Source organism: Centruroides vittatus, unplaced genomic scaffold (genome assembly GCF_030686945.1).
Source record: "Centruroides vittatus isolate TY-2023 unplaced genomic scaffold, ASM3068694v2 scaffold_1323, whole genome shotgun sequence".
Lineage (NCBI taxonomy): Eukaryota > Metazoa > Arthropoda > Arachnida > Scorpiones > Buthidae > Centruroides > Centruroides vittatus.
Window position 1 is genome coordinate 250094 of NW_027122675.1, and position 16123 is coordinate 266216.

Genomic DNA, 16123 nt, shown 5'->3' on the forward strand with positions numbered 1-16123 from the left:
TATGGTCATAATGTGGGGCTGGAAAGTTTGATCATTTATTTAATTTACGAGTCCGCATAAGTCGACACCCCAAGGGTCGACTTGGAAATGTGTCGAGTTATCCGATGTGACGACGAAAGCGAAGTTGGAAAAAAACCACAAAACTACAATTAATAAAATGCAGTAGTGCGTTATACAGTAGAATAGGCTTACAATACGTTGTGTCCACCATTTACAATTACTCTGTAGGTGAAAAACTGAAAAATTCGTTGAGTGTTTTGTTTTGAGCACTTAACTGTCTCGACTTTCTTTTTCAACGATCACGAACGCCTCGAAAACATCATCTTCGCAATTGTCAATCGTTGGCGAGTAATGTCTAAGGATTCTTAATGCCTCTAGCGTGAGAAAATGCGAAATTGGATTCTGGTGTGACGTTGATGTAGATTGTATATTTTCTTTTTGTTTATCTGTTATTATTTTATACATAAAAATACATAAAATGTTAAGGCATTTTTATTAATATGTATATGTATATATATATATGTATTAATAAATAAATAGACTCCCCCTCCTGAAAAAAAAGTTTGCACCATATGTGCGGAGTGAATTTATTTTTTCAGGAGGGGGTGACGACTTATCAGAGTGTGAGACAGAGTGTGAGATTTATCCAGTGGTGTCGAGTTATCCGGGTGTCGACTTACGCAAACTTGACTGTATATGCTCTCGGAGAAAAGTTTTGGGATGTACTATAGATTACCATCTATGGAATTTCAGGACTTTGATTATATATTTGAACTCAGGGGACCGAGACGAGTTCAACGGTACCCTATTTTTGGACCGGAGACCAAAAATAAAGAAGTTATCATACTTTTTTAATGCTCTCATGAAGACAGCACCATAGTTGCTAGTACTGCCTTCTTGCGGTAAAGTATGCAAACCATGACGTCAGACTACGGTCATCTCCAGTAGGGTTAAACACGCGATACGAGAGCGGAGAGAGCGACGCGACTTCCGATCATCGCGCGATCGCCATTTCGGTTAATGTTACTTATGGCAGCGAACATGGCGGCCGTTCCCACTGTTCGTGCTCCCGACTGACCTCCCGGAGGGGAGCCGCGGGCAGGCCGCCATGTGCTAAACGTCACTAGTTATTGATTCACGGTAGTTCTTGAACAAAGTAAAAAAAGGGGGAGAAACGTCTACTAAAGGCAATTTTAACGGCAAGCGACGCGACTCCCGATTGCGATAGCGTGGCCGACTTAGCGGAGAGAGCGACGCGACTCCCTATCATCGCGCGATCGCTGGAAAAAAGTATGATAACTTTTTTTATTTTTCGTCTCCGGTCCAAAAGTAGGTTATCGTTGAACTCGTCTCGGTCTCCTGAGTTCAGATATATATCCAAACACACGAAATTCCATAGGTGGTAATCTGTAGTATCTCCAAGTTTTGAATTGAAATAACGTGACTTCCGATTTGCATCGGAAATTCGTATGTAGTTAATCGGGGCTTCATGTAATACGCGTCTTTCCTACTTTATTCATCTGGCTTGAAAATGATATTACTTACTTTGTATAGAATTGCGATCGTTGTTAAATACAAATTAAAATTCTGAACGAATTTTCAAATTATTTTATAAACTTCCTAAGGAATTTAAATACAAGTAGGCCTACCAATTCCTTTTTGAATTGTTTATTGGTCCTGCACAAAAATGAATTTGTTTTTGGTGTAGAGTAATCATTGCATTTTTTAAAGATAGAAAAACAAGTCTGTGGAGTCTGAGTCGCCAAATATCCTCCGACTCCTTTTTACTTTCCGAACTTGTTATGTATATCAAACGGAAAAGAATTGGAATCGTGTAAAATTTGGCCCTCAGAGTCTTTTGAAAATCTACACGTTTGGAGACCTCTCGAACCCAAAAAATGTCAAATAAAGGGAGAAAATTCGTGTGTATGTTGGCGTCTAATTTGTTTAATTTCTTTATTCTCTGTTCTGCCATATTAAACAATATCTCAAATGGGTAAAGTTTAAGAAACGAAATTTGGTACGGTAGCTTGTGTATAAAGGGGCATTAATGCTATTAAATTTTGGTTCGTAATTAAAAGTCGACGGGTAGAGACATAGAAGGGGGTCATGGATCATGTCATATCTCCAGGACTTAATGACTATTTTACTCGTTATTAGCGCCCACAATTTTTTTTTAATTATAAAACTCTTCTCTATCTTCAAAATTAAGCTTTTTGTCATTTTATAATAGTACAGTAGTATCCGGTTAAGATGTTTTCGCCTGATGTTTTTTCTCCTAAATCGTTCAAATTCTGCACTATCGTTATGTTTCCCATAAGCAGTGGCGTCGAAAGAGGTCTCAGGCCCAGGGGAAAAATTTACATCGGCCTCGGGAATGATTGAAAAAAGTTGTGGAATGAATCCGGGGTCCGGAAAATTTTACCCCATCATCCCCACTCTCTCGTCGGTCCTGTCCATAAGACGCTTGTTAAAAATTCAAATTTCAAACAGTTCCTTTAGAAATTCCCAGGTACAAGTGCGCATTGTACGACGAATATAGATGACAGTTTCTACTCACAGCGGCCGACATGGAATGATTTTATCCCGTGTGGTGGTTACAGTATGACGTGGAGTTATTGCGGAAACAACTTTTCCTTTGAGATATTCGCGAAGTATTTTTATTTTTAAAAAATAAGATAACTGGATTTTAGCGAGATTAATCCTCGAGGAGGGACACGCCGTATTGTCGTCGTATTGTAGACTGAACACCCGTTTCGCTCAGAAAGAAAACATTTGCTACGTTCATTTCTACAATTATACGTGCCTATTCGAACAGCTCTTGTATCGTTTACAGTATTTTTGTATTAATTGAAGATATTGTAAAATCTGGATACTATTAATACGCTACAGTATTAGTTATTTGCCATTGTACTTAATAAATATATTGTTAAAGACCACTTAATAGTCCGATAAATAAAGCTTTTACATTCTGGAATGAAAACAAAAGAACGAAATAGTATAACGAATTGTGTTGTTTAGCAGTGGCGTGCCGTCATTGGAAGCGGGGAAGCGCCGCATCCACCTTCCAATAACCTTAATTTTATTTTCTAAAATATAAATTTTCATATTTTATCGTACTTTGAATTAATTAAAATTAATATTTTATTATAACTGCATTATGTATCTTATCTTATTAAAAAATTCTATACTCTATGTGAAAAAAACGATAAGATTGCTATTGTATATTCGAATGTCAGTGGCGGAATGGAAGCGCTTCCGAGACAGCTTTCACGGCGTGAAGCAGCCAGAGGGCATTGGCGCATGCGCTTTACAGAGCACCAACCTCAGCCGGTTTAGCTGGTGGAAACTACACGCGTGTAACGCTTCCAACGCATAGGGTGCGTCCTACGTGGCAGCGTCCAGCGACCGCGGGCGGAAAGAATCTTTGTACGCGCGTCCAACTCGCGAGCGACTTCTGTCCAGAGTGAATACGTGTTGTTTACAAAATAGCGGCGAGACGACTTCGTCGAATGCGTGCTACAGAAAGTATGGCGAGCATTAAAACCGTAAATTTGATAGGTAATTGTTATCACTAACTAGATACACAACAAATATTATTCTGTGAGGATTCTTTATAAGTTAAAAAAAAGTTTTATTTTTAAAACGTTACATTTACAAAATCAGAAATTATTAAATTACGTAAAAGATTATTAATTAAAGTACATACAACATATATACACAATTTATTTGTCATTCTGTTTTCATTTCATCTACAAAATCAGCCATTTTCTTCTTTGGAAGCGCGAGCAGTGGAAGCGGCGATCAAACTTGCTTGGTAGCTGCTTCCTGGAAGCGTGTGTAGAAGCGTTATCTGGTGGTCGCTACGCGCTAAACGCGGCTACTCCGGACGCGCACATTTACTTGAACCGGTTTGTCCGCTCTGCTTGGAAGCGCGTTCGCGCCCGCGGTCGCTGGACGCTGCCAGGTAGGACGTACCCTTAGCCACTGGTAGGGAGCTATCTGACTGAGTGAATTGTTTAAGATTTAAAAAGTAAAGAGTATTCAATGTTATTTTTATGCGCTTTTTTGCAAAGTTATATTTAATTACAGTATAATTAAAAGAAAATTATAATTATATTGACAGATTTTCAGACATAAAATCTTTAGAATTTTTATCACTTTTAGATGTTTTTCATAATATTAAAATTATTAACAATTTTTCCAAGCGTGTTTTAAATCTTTAAATTAAATAAATTTTATGGGAAATTTTTTGATTTATCTAAATTACGTAGTGAATCGCAATATTTATATTCGTGTCCGGACTATATTGACAACTAACTCTCAGACATAAAACATATTATAATTAATGTCGATCCGAACAAAGACGTACTAAAAGAATTATATGATTAATATCATTCATTTTTACGGTACCATCTACCAGTGCGTCTGTTGAGCGCGATTTTTCGACCACGAAGCAAATTCATACATTGGCCAGGAACACTCGGTCGGAGGAAAAATTGTCGCTAGTGTTGCTTTCGATAGAAAAAGTGCTTTTAAATACGTTGATGGAGTCGACGACCAGCGACTTTTATGATAAAATAATTAACGACTTTGCGAAAAAATCGCCGAATAGAGTTCGTTCATAAAAAATTAAAAAAACAAGTTGTTCTATCATTGTTTGTATCATATCAATTTGTATTATGTATGTATTCTTTGTATTTTAGAACTAAAATACATAAATTGTTTGTTTTTATCATTTTCAGTATTTGTTTAAAACTTTTATAGAAATGTCATGTACCGGACAGGTCTGACCCGTCACGAAAGACGCGAAAAAAACGGTTAATTTAGAGAAAAATTTATTAGTTTAAAAAAAACAGGTAAAAGTCGTCTGTAGTCTTTCACCCATTGTTTATATCAAACTGCCAGGCAGAAACCATAAATCGCGGAAGGAAGTCGTCCTATGATCGGTGGAAGATCGAATTCGTCTTCGATTTTGACTTTTCTCACTCTCCAGGTAAGAGTCTCGTTACGTTTAGTAACGAGGGACCAACCACTCGGGAAGCGTGATTGAGGGAGAACGACCAATCAAAATGGACGAAAGAAAGAACGGAGATTGATATAATTTCCGACAATCGAGGACACCTGGCAATCGGTTAACGTTCCGAATAACCGAAACGCCGTGTGTCAACGCGCAAAAAAAAAACAATTTCTCGTCTATTGTGCCAACCTGTAACCCGTGCCACTTCGGACTTAGACCGTGTCCCCGACGCCAATGGACGAAGTCTCCCCGTGCCTTACAGACTCGTCAACGCCACTGTCCCCGGGCCACCTTCGATCGACCATCGAAGAACCACATCGACGTTCAGGACGTCCGAACGGCCGATTGTCCTAAAGCAAACTATTTTGTACATAGTGTATGTTTATTTTATGTTAAAATAAACGGTTTTTGTCAGTTACTTGCCGTCTTTGTCTCTACAGCCACCACCCATCTACGAGTGGACCCTAGACTATTACTGACGCGCAATTAACTGATTGCCCCTGAAAGTCGGCTTCTTACAGAAACACAGCTTCCCTATCATCAAATGTCACGGCACGCCACTGTTGTTTAGCCACAAAATTTATAAAAGAAAAAGGAACCAGTCCGGCAGAACAGTGAACCGAAAAGTTTACTCTCTTTCATTACCTACTATGGGAAAACTAAAACATCCAACAAGTTTGGCGTAGAACTCGAGCTAGAACAAGAGAATGATAAAACTATACATTTCCTAGACATAGCAATAGCTGTAGAGAAAGGAGTAGAAATTGCTACAAAAGTGTACAGAAAGCTGATGACCTATAACCTAGTGGCGTGCCGTGACATTTGATGATAGGGAAGCTGTGTTTCTGTAAGAAGCCGACTTTCAGGGGCAATCAATTAATTGCGCGTCAGGGCCCGTTCGTATTCGTTTGTTCGATAAGCCAGTAAAAACCGTATACTTCTTTAAACGTATTTTTAATAGATTATCTGACGTACTTAATAAATAAGAAAGTTCAATATAATTACCTCCGTTATTAGATTCAATAAATTCCCTACGCCTCTAAATGCCAATTCTCGCTTTGAGAAAAAACATATAACATCTATTAATTTAGATATATCTATTAATCGTAATTATCTCGTTATAATTTTCAATATTTATTTTATATTGTCTACCAATGTTAAATTCTATTCCGCTTTGATTTCCAAATTGCTTCAATTTTACGAAAGAATCGTCATTCGTCATAAATTTTATCGTCAAAATGTCGAAATTTTTTGTCGACGTATTTATATTTAATTTAGGCATTGGTCTTTCTCTTTTAATAATGTTTTCTTTTTCATTATACGGTCTTGAGCCAAAACTTTTTTAAAATAAATTTTTGAATCACCAGCTTGGTAAAACAAAATGTGTGACGAATATACATACCTAGTACAAAAAATTCTTCAATTGTACGAATATACTTTTAAAGAAACTTATAATTAAATATAACTTTGTGAAGAAACGTACATAAAAAGAACAAAATATTCTTTACTTTTTAAATCTTAAAACAATCCACTTAGTGAAATACTGTAGCTCCCTACGAGTGGCTAATGAATGGAATCGGAGACGGTCCAGGTAGGTGCGTGCGTGCCAAATCCCGAGGGTGCCGATACCGGTCAATGTCAAATGCCTCTTTTGTCGCATCACTAGTATATCTCAAAGGACGCGACGGGGTTGTTGTAGATTTTAAACGTTTCTCACCATAGCTGTAAAAATCTAAATATGTTAAACTTAACAGATTGTCCGTCGTTCGTTTTCTAGCTAATTCGTTTTAGGACCAAGTGTTCGCGGAAATTTCCAAAATTTACAACTTTTCTGTCACTCTCATTGAACTGGAAAAATTTATTACATCTAATATTATGAAGAGATCAGTCCCCACTGTACTCGGCAAAAGATTGGTTCGGTTAAGCTTCTGTTTAAGTAAAATTTCGGCTCTTTCGTCAGGGTTTTATTTATGTTTCTAATTCCCTAATCGCTTAATTATTTAACTACTACTTAAATAGAAATAAGTCGAAACTAGTTACTCTGTACTTGGATATCTGTAGTCTTGGGAAAGAAGTGAAAAGAAATTTTTATGACAACGGATACATAAATCGTAAATTTAAGGAAAATAAATTCTAGAGCTTTTTTGTACTATTGTACGTCTCATTCATTAAATTTGGTTGTAAATGATGCTGCCAAAGTAACAGTTAATTTTTTTAACACTGTACTAGAATTGTACACGTTTTCTCTGCATCCCTTTACAGATGGGACATACTAAATCGTAATATCACCGGTTTAACATCGAAATCCGTAAGTAATATAAGATGGGAGAGCAGAATAAACGCAGAATAAATATATCAAATATTTTAATGGATTTTTTTTTAAAACTCCTGTCAACTATACAGAACTATCATAAAAACATGCCAGTAAATTCCTATCGGTTGGGTTAAGTTATAAATCTAGTCTAGGGTGGGCAACCTTTTTTATAACGTGGGCCAGAATAAATTTTACGTTATTTCCGCGGGCCGTAGTAGTTAATTGACGCCTTCTTATAACTTGTAATTTTTTTTAGTCTGCAAATACGAAATAAATAAATAAGAGAAATAAATGTAGTAATTAACTTTTTATCGTTTTCGAAAATTACAAAGAATTGGAAAAATAACTATTAATTAGTTAGTTATTTTTCCAATTTAATAATCTATTAAAGATCTCGCGGGCCGGATAGAAACTTTTCGCGAGTCGTAGCTGGCCCGCGGGCCGGGGGTTGCCCGCCGTTGATCTAGTCTACTCATGATTCGCATAATCTGGTGAGGGCGGCCGAACATGCTAGTAGGCAGGCGCTAACAGCCCACGACCGGTCCGGGATATAAAATTAGATGCTTTGTGCGTGTGTCGCTTCTACCAGCTAAACCGGGTGAGGTTGGTGCTCTGTAAACCGCATGTGCCAATGCCTATATAATCTGGCTGATTGGAAACTGACCCGGTTTCGACACTCCTTCCGCCACCGAATTATTCGAAATATACAATAGCAATCTTATCGTTTTTTTCACATGTAGTATAGAAATTTGTAAAAGATACATAATGCAGTTATAATAAAATATTAATTTTAATTAATGCAAAGTACGTTAAAATATGAGAATTTATATTTTAGAAAAATACAAGGGAAGGTCATTGGAAGGTGGAATCGGCGCTTCCACCGCTTCCAATGACGGCACGCCACTGGTACAGAACGAGCAGCCAGTCACCGCACTAGCGACGTACTGTACATACAATAGGTAATATCAGACCCGAGAGGTAATGGTGGATTGGGAAAGAGCTAAAATAGTACAAAAGATTGAGGACAAGAGACACCTTAAATACGCAGAAGCATGGCAAATACACAAGACCAACCAGGAACGACAAGCAATAAACTTTAGAGAATCGAGTAAAGTCTCAGCAGCATGGAGAACGCGCATAATCTGCATACTTTAGTATGAAAAGGGACGAACGGTTGAAGAATTAGGCGCAGTTGTGTTACTGTTATAAAAATAAATACATAAATAAATAATAATAATAATATTTATATGTATATTTGTACAAGTAACCCATACATATTGTAGTTTTATTTACGGGCTGCGCACTAGACGGCTATGAAAATTCAAACGTTCAAAATCGTTTCATTTTATAGAGAAATACAAAAACATTCGGATTTTTTTCTGTATGCACGGATGTTAGAGTGTGGGGGTGTGCCTTACGTCTTTTCCTGCTCCCTTCGCCACGTGGTGGGTCCGACTCGGTGGAGAAGAGCTGTGTAAATCTGGGTGTGTAACCTAGGGTGGGAGATTCATTGGAGGGTGTATATGGGGGAGAAGTTAGAACGGAAGTGGAGAGAGAGGGAAGAATCAGTAGGGAAGAATGTGGTGTGTGAAAGTGCGTGAAAAAATAGTCGGGAAGCCGGCAAGTAAAGATTGTGCAACCAGGTCAGCGGGAAGATTTCGTTTTCGAACTGTTTCCTGTCCGATAAGAAGTAAAGGAAGAAGTACAGTACACTTTAAACTCATTGTAGGTACGTTTTATGTCTGCGCGTTACGGGAATTCTGTAGCATATTATTGTCGGGAGAATTGTGTGTTAAAGCTATTCGGTAGATTGGATTGTCGGGCTCCGTACGTTCCTGTGTGTTTCCCTGGATGTATTGTATGTTCCAAGGAAAATTAAAGGGTTATCTTGTTAATTTGGTAGTTGTCTTTGTCTAGTCCCTACTGAGATAAATGGATTCTCCCTTTCTAAGCATCTGGCTCTATCAAGCACGCTTGTTATCAATTTGTCCCATCGAAGAAATCACTAAAGTTCTCCGTGTCGACTCGTTCGTACTTTGTATAATCTCACAGGGGGCACGATTTTGTTCATTTCTTTTGAAGCTTAATAACTCCCGTGCTTTTCTTCGAAAATTTCTGAAATTTTGCAGGGAGGTTTGCTTATTAGGGGATTGGTGCTATTAAATTTTGGTGGTTAAAGGTCGAGGGGATGGGGAGATAATGGGGGCGTGTGTATCTCCAGTAGGGTCGGACTTAATGACGATTTTACTTATTAGCATTTGCAATTTTTTATAAAACCGTCCCTAACCTCAAAATTAAGTTTTTTGCCGTTTTATAATAGTTAAAAATATAACAACAGATGGCGCCACCAAAATTTTAAATGTCGCCGGGAAAGTTGTGCAACTCGTTGCTGGTTTATTTTCAGAGACGTTAATAATGGACATTTCCAAAATAAATAGAATTTTTGAAGACAGCCCCACACAAAATCTAGCAATCAGTTGCGTAACTTTCCCGGCCGTTAAGATTTTTTTTAAAAAATAGCGTTTATATTATTACTTAATAAATAAAATTGTGTGTGGTATCACGATTTCTTAATAAAATCTCATAACAAACTTTTTATATTATCAGTTATTTCAAAATGGCGGAAAGCTTAATTTCCGGGGTGGTGATGAATTTTATTTATAAAATTGTAAATGTAGTAACGAATAAAACCTTCAGTAAAATCTTCATTAAGTCCAACCCCCCCTCGAGCTATGACATCTGACCATCTTCCCTACCCCTCGATCTTAAACCACCAAAATTTAATAGCATCAATACCCCTTATACATAAGCTGCCGTGCCAAATTTCGTTTCTTAACGTTTACCCCATCCTAAGGTATTAAACGAAATAGACGCCAACACACAAACACACTTGAAATTCACGCATCTCAAATTGCACCACTCCTGCGGCATCGCCATTTTCCTATAAACAAGAAACAGCGTGCTGTGTGGCATTCGAATAGAACTTCTAGGCAGGCTTTTAAAACTTTGAACCTTTCTCTATCCTGTGATGTGCAGAACGTTTCCATAATCCGCTCCATCTTTTTGAATAACCATATGTATTGTTGACTTCGTTTGGAAAACGGCCCAGATGTATCGTATACAACACAGTACTTTATTTCAGTCTTCATTAACTTATTTTTTCTTCGCATCTATTTGTTTGTGTATCAGGCATCATCTCCGTAAACACTCCGTTACACAACACGGACACCGCTTCCCAAAATCCAACTCCTTCAATAGTGGAAAGTGGAAACTCCAATCAATAGTCTCGAGTAAAAAGGACTCTGGCACACAAGATACACCACAGGGTTCTCTTAAGCTTTCCCTTAATGAGATGTGAGTTTAGATGTATCTATTGAGTGATACTGAACATTACACTCACGGTTGAGTTTCAATTGTCTGTCTCTGTGTGCGCGTATGTGGGTACATTTGTGGTTTCATCAAAGAGTCATGTAGCGAAACGAGTCGACTCATTTTACTCAATGGATTCGAATATTTCGAAACACTCAACAGTCGTGTTGCAGAACACCAAAAGAAACAGACTAAGCATCGATAAACCTCAAACATAGCCAATTAGAATGAGAGTTTCATCTATGAGACGTGATTTACAGTAGGCCTATATTCTTTCAATCATGGAGTGGAGAACTTGTATGTGGTCCGGAGGTAGAGCGGACCCTTTTCGCTCTTTGTGGACTTCTTTTGCTATTTTGTTTTCGAACAAATGAAATACGTAGAATGTTTCTTTATTAATAAAAAACAGTCTTAGCGAATTTATTTTCTGTTAACAACATTAGGGGTCCATAATGGTCCTTGCCCCAATGAATTAAAGTTTTCTTCCCTCTCGACGATCCTGCTACCAATCATATAAACCTAATATCGCATTGAAAAAAACTGGAAGTGCCACCATTATTTCTATCTCGCTTCCAAGTACTTACAGCACATTTTGATTGTAGTGTTTATGAAACCGTGCCGGTGCTTATTCTGCAACTTGAACACAAACTATATGGTGTATTTTCTCGGACACATGGCAAATTTCATCACTAAGTTGAGTTCCTAATCAACTGAGTTCCTAATCAACTGAGGAAAACTTAGTGATGAAATTTGCCATGTGTCCGAGAAAATACACCATATAGTTTGTGTTCAAGTTGCAGCACATTTTGAGTTAAAATTTCGTCGTAATTTGCATATACTTTGATAATAGTTATATATTTATTAAATATTTTCCTAATTACTAGCATATTTAGACTGTTTCAGATAAAACGATATCCGGTTCCGTTGTAGTGTGGCTCTATTTTGCATTTTAAAATTAATTTACGTTTTAAATTAAAATTTTTACATTCCATAACTTGCATGCTTGTTATAGAATACAACACAGGAATGTGTGATAATCGGTCAAATTTAGACTCCTTTTTACATTTCACAAGCTTTTGGCCTTCTAGGAGCACAGAAATGTAGAACAGAAAATTTTGTAAAAGTTTGTTTATTTTGCATTATATCTCAGGACTGGACGAATCAAAAATCCTCAAACTTGGCAGGGTTATTTTTATGTAGTTGGCATCGATGCTATTAAAGGTGAAAAACGTGGGGAAACAGATATGACACGTAATGCCCCTCTAAAGTGAGAGTCAGACTTTAAAATTTTTATTGTCTGAATTGGTAGCAGGATCGTGCAGTACCTATATATACGTTTCTATAGGTATATACTGTACGTATGTAAACATGTATATGCAGGTACACACACACATTTAGATTTTTTAAAGATTTGTTTATCTCCAAAATATAAAATTATTCACTTATTTCCGAGGTACAAAAGTTAACTGATAAGGTTTAGGCATTAAAGCGATTCCTCCTCCCGTTACTCCTCCTAAATCCGGTGGTGTAGATCCTGGCCAAACAACTTCGAACTTCTGAAGGATTGAGGTCAGAAATAAGAAAATTTTCTTATAAGCGATTCCTTCCGCCGGACAAGAACGTTTACCTTCACAAAGCGTCAATAACAACCGTTAATATATTTTATACTTTAATTCTGACAATAGTAAAATAAGTATTAAACCTACCGTAGGAAAATGGCGAGAAAGATTTCAATTTCTTGATGCTCGAACCGTCCTCCGTTAGAAATCTCTCCGGTACAAATTCTTCCGGATTATCCCAGTACGATGGATCGTTGTGAATGCTCCAAATATTTAGGAGTACAGTTGTTCCTTTAGGTATTGTATATTCTCGAATTTTGCAATCTGACAATGCGCTTTAATAGAATATCCCATTATGTATGCAAATTTAATAGATATTTCAAAGGAAAAGTCTTGAATGTATCGATACGTACTATCTTAAGCCAGAAAGGGGTAGTATAGTCCTCCATCTTTGTATTTCCATAATAACTGCTTGAGTATAAGGTAAACGTAGTCTATCCTCCCAAACTGGGTGTTCGGTACCGAAAACTGCATCTATTTCCTTCTGAACTTTTCTCTGAATTTTGGGATACGTTGCTAATGCTAATACGGTCCACGATAATGATGCAGCTGTAGTATCAAATCCAGCTGCTAATATTGTGGCCATATTACCGACATAACCTAAAACTAAATTTGTGCAAATTGTAATAAAGTAGTTATGAAATGAAATTGAATCTTCTAAACTTACCGGTATAAGGTGATTTAGGACTATTTTTACTTTTCTCTACTTCACAGATATAAGCTTCCGAAATATTCTTAATATTTTTATTATCGTATTCTTTAAAAACACCATCAAATTCTGCACTGTGAAGAAATAACTGAAGTAAATATTATATCATTAATCAGAAAATTGATCACATTGTATAATGCTTACATTAGTTTTTCATAAACGGCTGTCATTTTCTTCATGAAAGCCCGATTTATTCCAAGAGAAACAAGATGAAAAAATTTAATCCAAGGGATAAATAAACTATAAGAAATCATGCCCAAATATTTTGTATATATTTCAATAAACTCGTCTATAACTTTCCTTGTAGGATGATGATAATCGAACCTTACACCTGACACAAAACTGAAGATAACATTAGTTATGCTGGATAATGTAAGTCGGTGGAAGTTTAATGGACAACCTTTACTCTGAGACAATTCTCGTAACAGCAGCGGTATTTCTTCCTACACAAAAATTATGATTAACCTATATGAAACAGATGGTTATGAAGTTTTCTTTGTAAAATTTAAAGTGAAAAGAAATCACCTCAATTGCTAAATCGTATCTTTCGTTAAATATCCTCAAGTTATTAATGACAAATCGGCGATTTTCGACCCATTCTTCTCCACTGGACATCCCTATACCTGTAAAAAAAAAAAAATGAATTTTTTGCAATTCTTTCGATTTTATAATCTTTGTTGATATTTTACACAAATGACCGGACCCACCTTTAAGTTTAAAAATGAAATCAAAAGCAGTGATTGGAGGGCGACCAAGTAAGGCTGATTTACTATACGCTTCTTTCATCACATCATAACTCGATAATACTACTATTCTCTCGCTTCCAAGAAGAACACTGAAAATGTTACGATTAACATTTCCATATATATATAATTGTATCAAAAAATTAATTAAAAACAAGTATTAAGCCATACCTGAAAATCCCGCCGTATTTCAAACGAAGTTTATGAAGTTGTAAATGTGCTTCTTCACCAAGAAAAGGCAAATAGCCTACAAAAGGCAGGCCCGAAGGACCGGGAGGAAAATTTTTCGGCCTGGAAAAGTAACTTCTTAAAACATTAGTTATTGCCAATGTAACCACAACTAAAACAGAAACATAGTAATAATTCCAAAAGTTTGACATAGTGTCAATAATTTATATGTTAACCTTGACGTTCTGTTGTCCTCTTGTAAATTAACTTCGCTCGTCATTTTTCATATTTATAAGTTATAAACAACTGATCAATTAAAAAATTTTCCTTCCCCGTGAAAAGGGAAGATTAGTAATTAGTAATTGATTAATATATTACAGTTGTTCTTCCTTATTTCACTAAAGCTTCCTTATTACATCTAAAGTTTCCTTATTTATAACTTGTAGTTTATAATGTTTTTTTTTTTTATAATAAAAATCCTATCAAAGAAAGCTTAAGATCAAATACATTAATTTTACAATTTTACTTGGATAGTTATCATTAAAGTTAGAAGGAACGTTTCAATACTGTAAGATTGATTGGTGATATGAAAATACATAAACCATCCCTTACTAGTATTTGTTATATTAAAGTACCAAAGAAAAAATGTTAGATAAATATATATACACACACACTCACTTTTTAGGAACTTGTTTCTATTCAATTACTAACATAATTTATATCTAATAAATAATTATGATTTTGTCTGAATATTTCAAGTTTCTATAAGGTTCCCAGTTAATTTTAAATTAAAAATGAATTAATTATTCTATTTTACATACCACTTAATATTTTCTGTTCTAAAATCAGTTCACAAATTAATTATACATTTGAAATTACATTTTTAAAAGTATTTAATTGAGAATTAAAAGTGAAATATGTATGATAAAGTAATTCTGACAAAAACATTATAAAATAATTGTTTAATATATTGACAGTTATATGCATACATATTAAATTTTATTCAGTATAATTTAACAGAGTTCTTAAATATTTAAAAAAATTTTCATTTTCTGTTGAATCTTCAATGATTAATTGCAAAACCATTGTTTACTTATTTTGCAAGTCTTACCTTGGTGGTCAAAGGTGGTCTGTTGCAGTTTCCTAACAGAAAATGTAAATTAAGAAAGACAACTTGTTAGTACCAGATTAAAAAAATAACAATCACAAAATCTATAAGAATGCTTTACATAAAGAGTGTAATTAAGAATAATAATAATAATAATAACCAAAGTTGAATAGTTATATGGACAAGATTTATTCTTTCATTCAAATTTAACAAAATAATTTTCAATGTGTTTTAAGAAATCATTATAATTAGAATTACTGATTAAAATTTTTTATAAAGTACTTTTATATTAGCAGATTTGATTCAAAATATACAATAAATTTTGTTATATTTACAGTATAAAGACAGTAGTCCTATTTACATTTATAAAGACATTAATCCTACTAAAATTTTCAGTGTACTAGCATATTACTTCTATAATTCAGGATTATTTTGTAAAATACTGCTAGAAGGAATGCTCTAAATAATTTCAAAAAAATAATTTTGAGAATTCTTTAAACTAAGTAATAAGTATTATGTTTATAGAAATATTGGTAACAAAATTAAAATAGAAGAAAGCTTTCTATAAAGAATTAAACAACGAATAATAAAAATTATATTAAGTATTTTTGGAATAATTATTTATTTATTTAGTTAGAATGGAATGTACTTAAAAACTTTTTTAAAAAAATATTTATTTGTTTTATTATTTGATTAGTTGATTAATTTAAATTACTGTATTCAATTTAATGTAAAAATACTTTTACTTTCCTGGCTATTAAAGACTATAACATAAGGAAAGCATGGTCATCGATCAAACTTTGACCCTTCGGTTTTTTGTGCATTTCTTGACATTTCGACACTCCGGGAGGAAAAAAAAAACCTTACAAAATTTGTATTATATCTCAGGAGAGAATAAACCAAAAATTTTGAAACTTGACAGGTTTATTTCTATGTATGGAGCATTGAAGACAATAAATTTTGGTAGTTAATGGTCAAAGAGTGGGAGATAGAGGGGGTCACCTGTCATATCTTGATTGGGTACAGACTTAATGAAAGTTTTACTTGTTATTAGCATTTTAAATTTCTTTTAA

At 35.0% G+C, this 16123-nt stretch overlaps 1 protein-coding gene across 1 annotated transcript; it reads right to left on the reverse strand.

Moving 5' to 3' along the window:
* Nucleotides 1-12096: 12096 nt before the first annotated feature.
* Nucleotides 12097-14314, reverse strand: LOC136986908 (vitamin D 25-hydroxylase-like). The gene is made up of 8 exons (XM_067284541.1): nucleotides 13946-14314; nucleotides 13739-13866; nucleotides 13557-13654; nucleotides 13176-13474; nucleotides 12990-13105; nucleotides 12676-12928; nucleotides 12410-12597; nucleotides 12097-12330 (listed from the first exon to the last, which is right to left on the reverse strand). The coding sequence occupies exons 1-8, from the start codon at nucleotides 14152-14154 to the stop codon at nucleotides 12146-12148; spliced, it is 1476 nt and encodes a 491-aa protein (XP_067140642.1). The 5' UTR covers nucleotides 14155-14314; the 3' UTR covers nucleotides 12097-12145.
* Nucleotides 14315-16123: the final 1809 nt, after the last annotated feature.

What these genes read in the sequence shown, in the direction of transcription:
- LOC136986908 (XM_067284541.1), bottom strand. Translation starts at nt 14,154, where the DNA reads ATGTCAAACTTTTGGAATTATTACTATGTTTCTGTTTTAGTTGTGGTT. An exon ending in GCCGTTTATGAAAAACTAAT is followed by an intron (nt 13,106 to 13,175) that starts GTAAGCATTATA and finishes ATTTCTTCACAG; the next exon opens with TGCAGAATTTGATGGTGTTT. An exon ending in TTTCTCGCCATTTTCCTACG is followed by an intron (nt 12,331 to 12,409) that starts GTAGGTTTAATA and finishes CGCTTTGTGAAG; the next exon opens with GTAAACGTTCTTGTCCGGCG.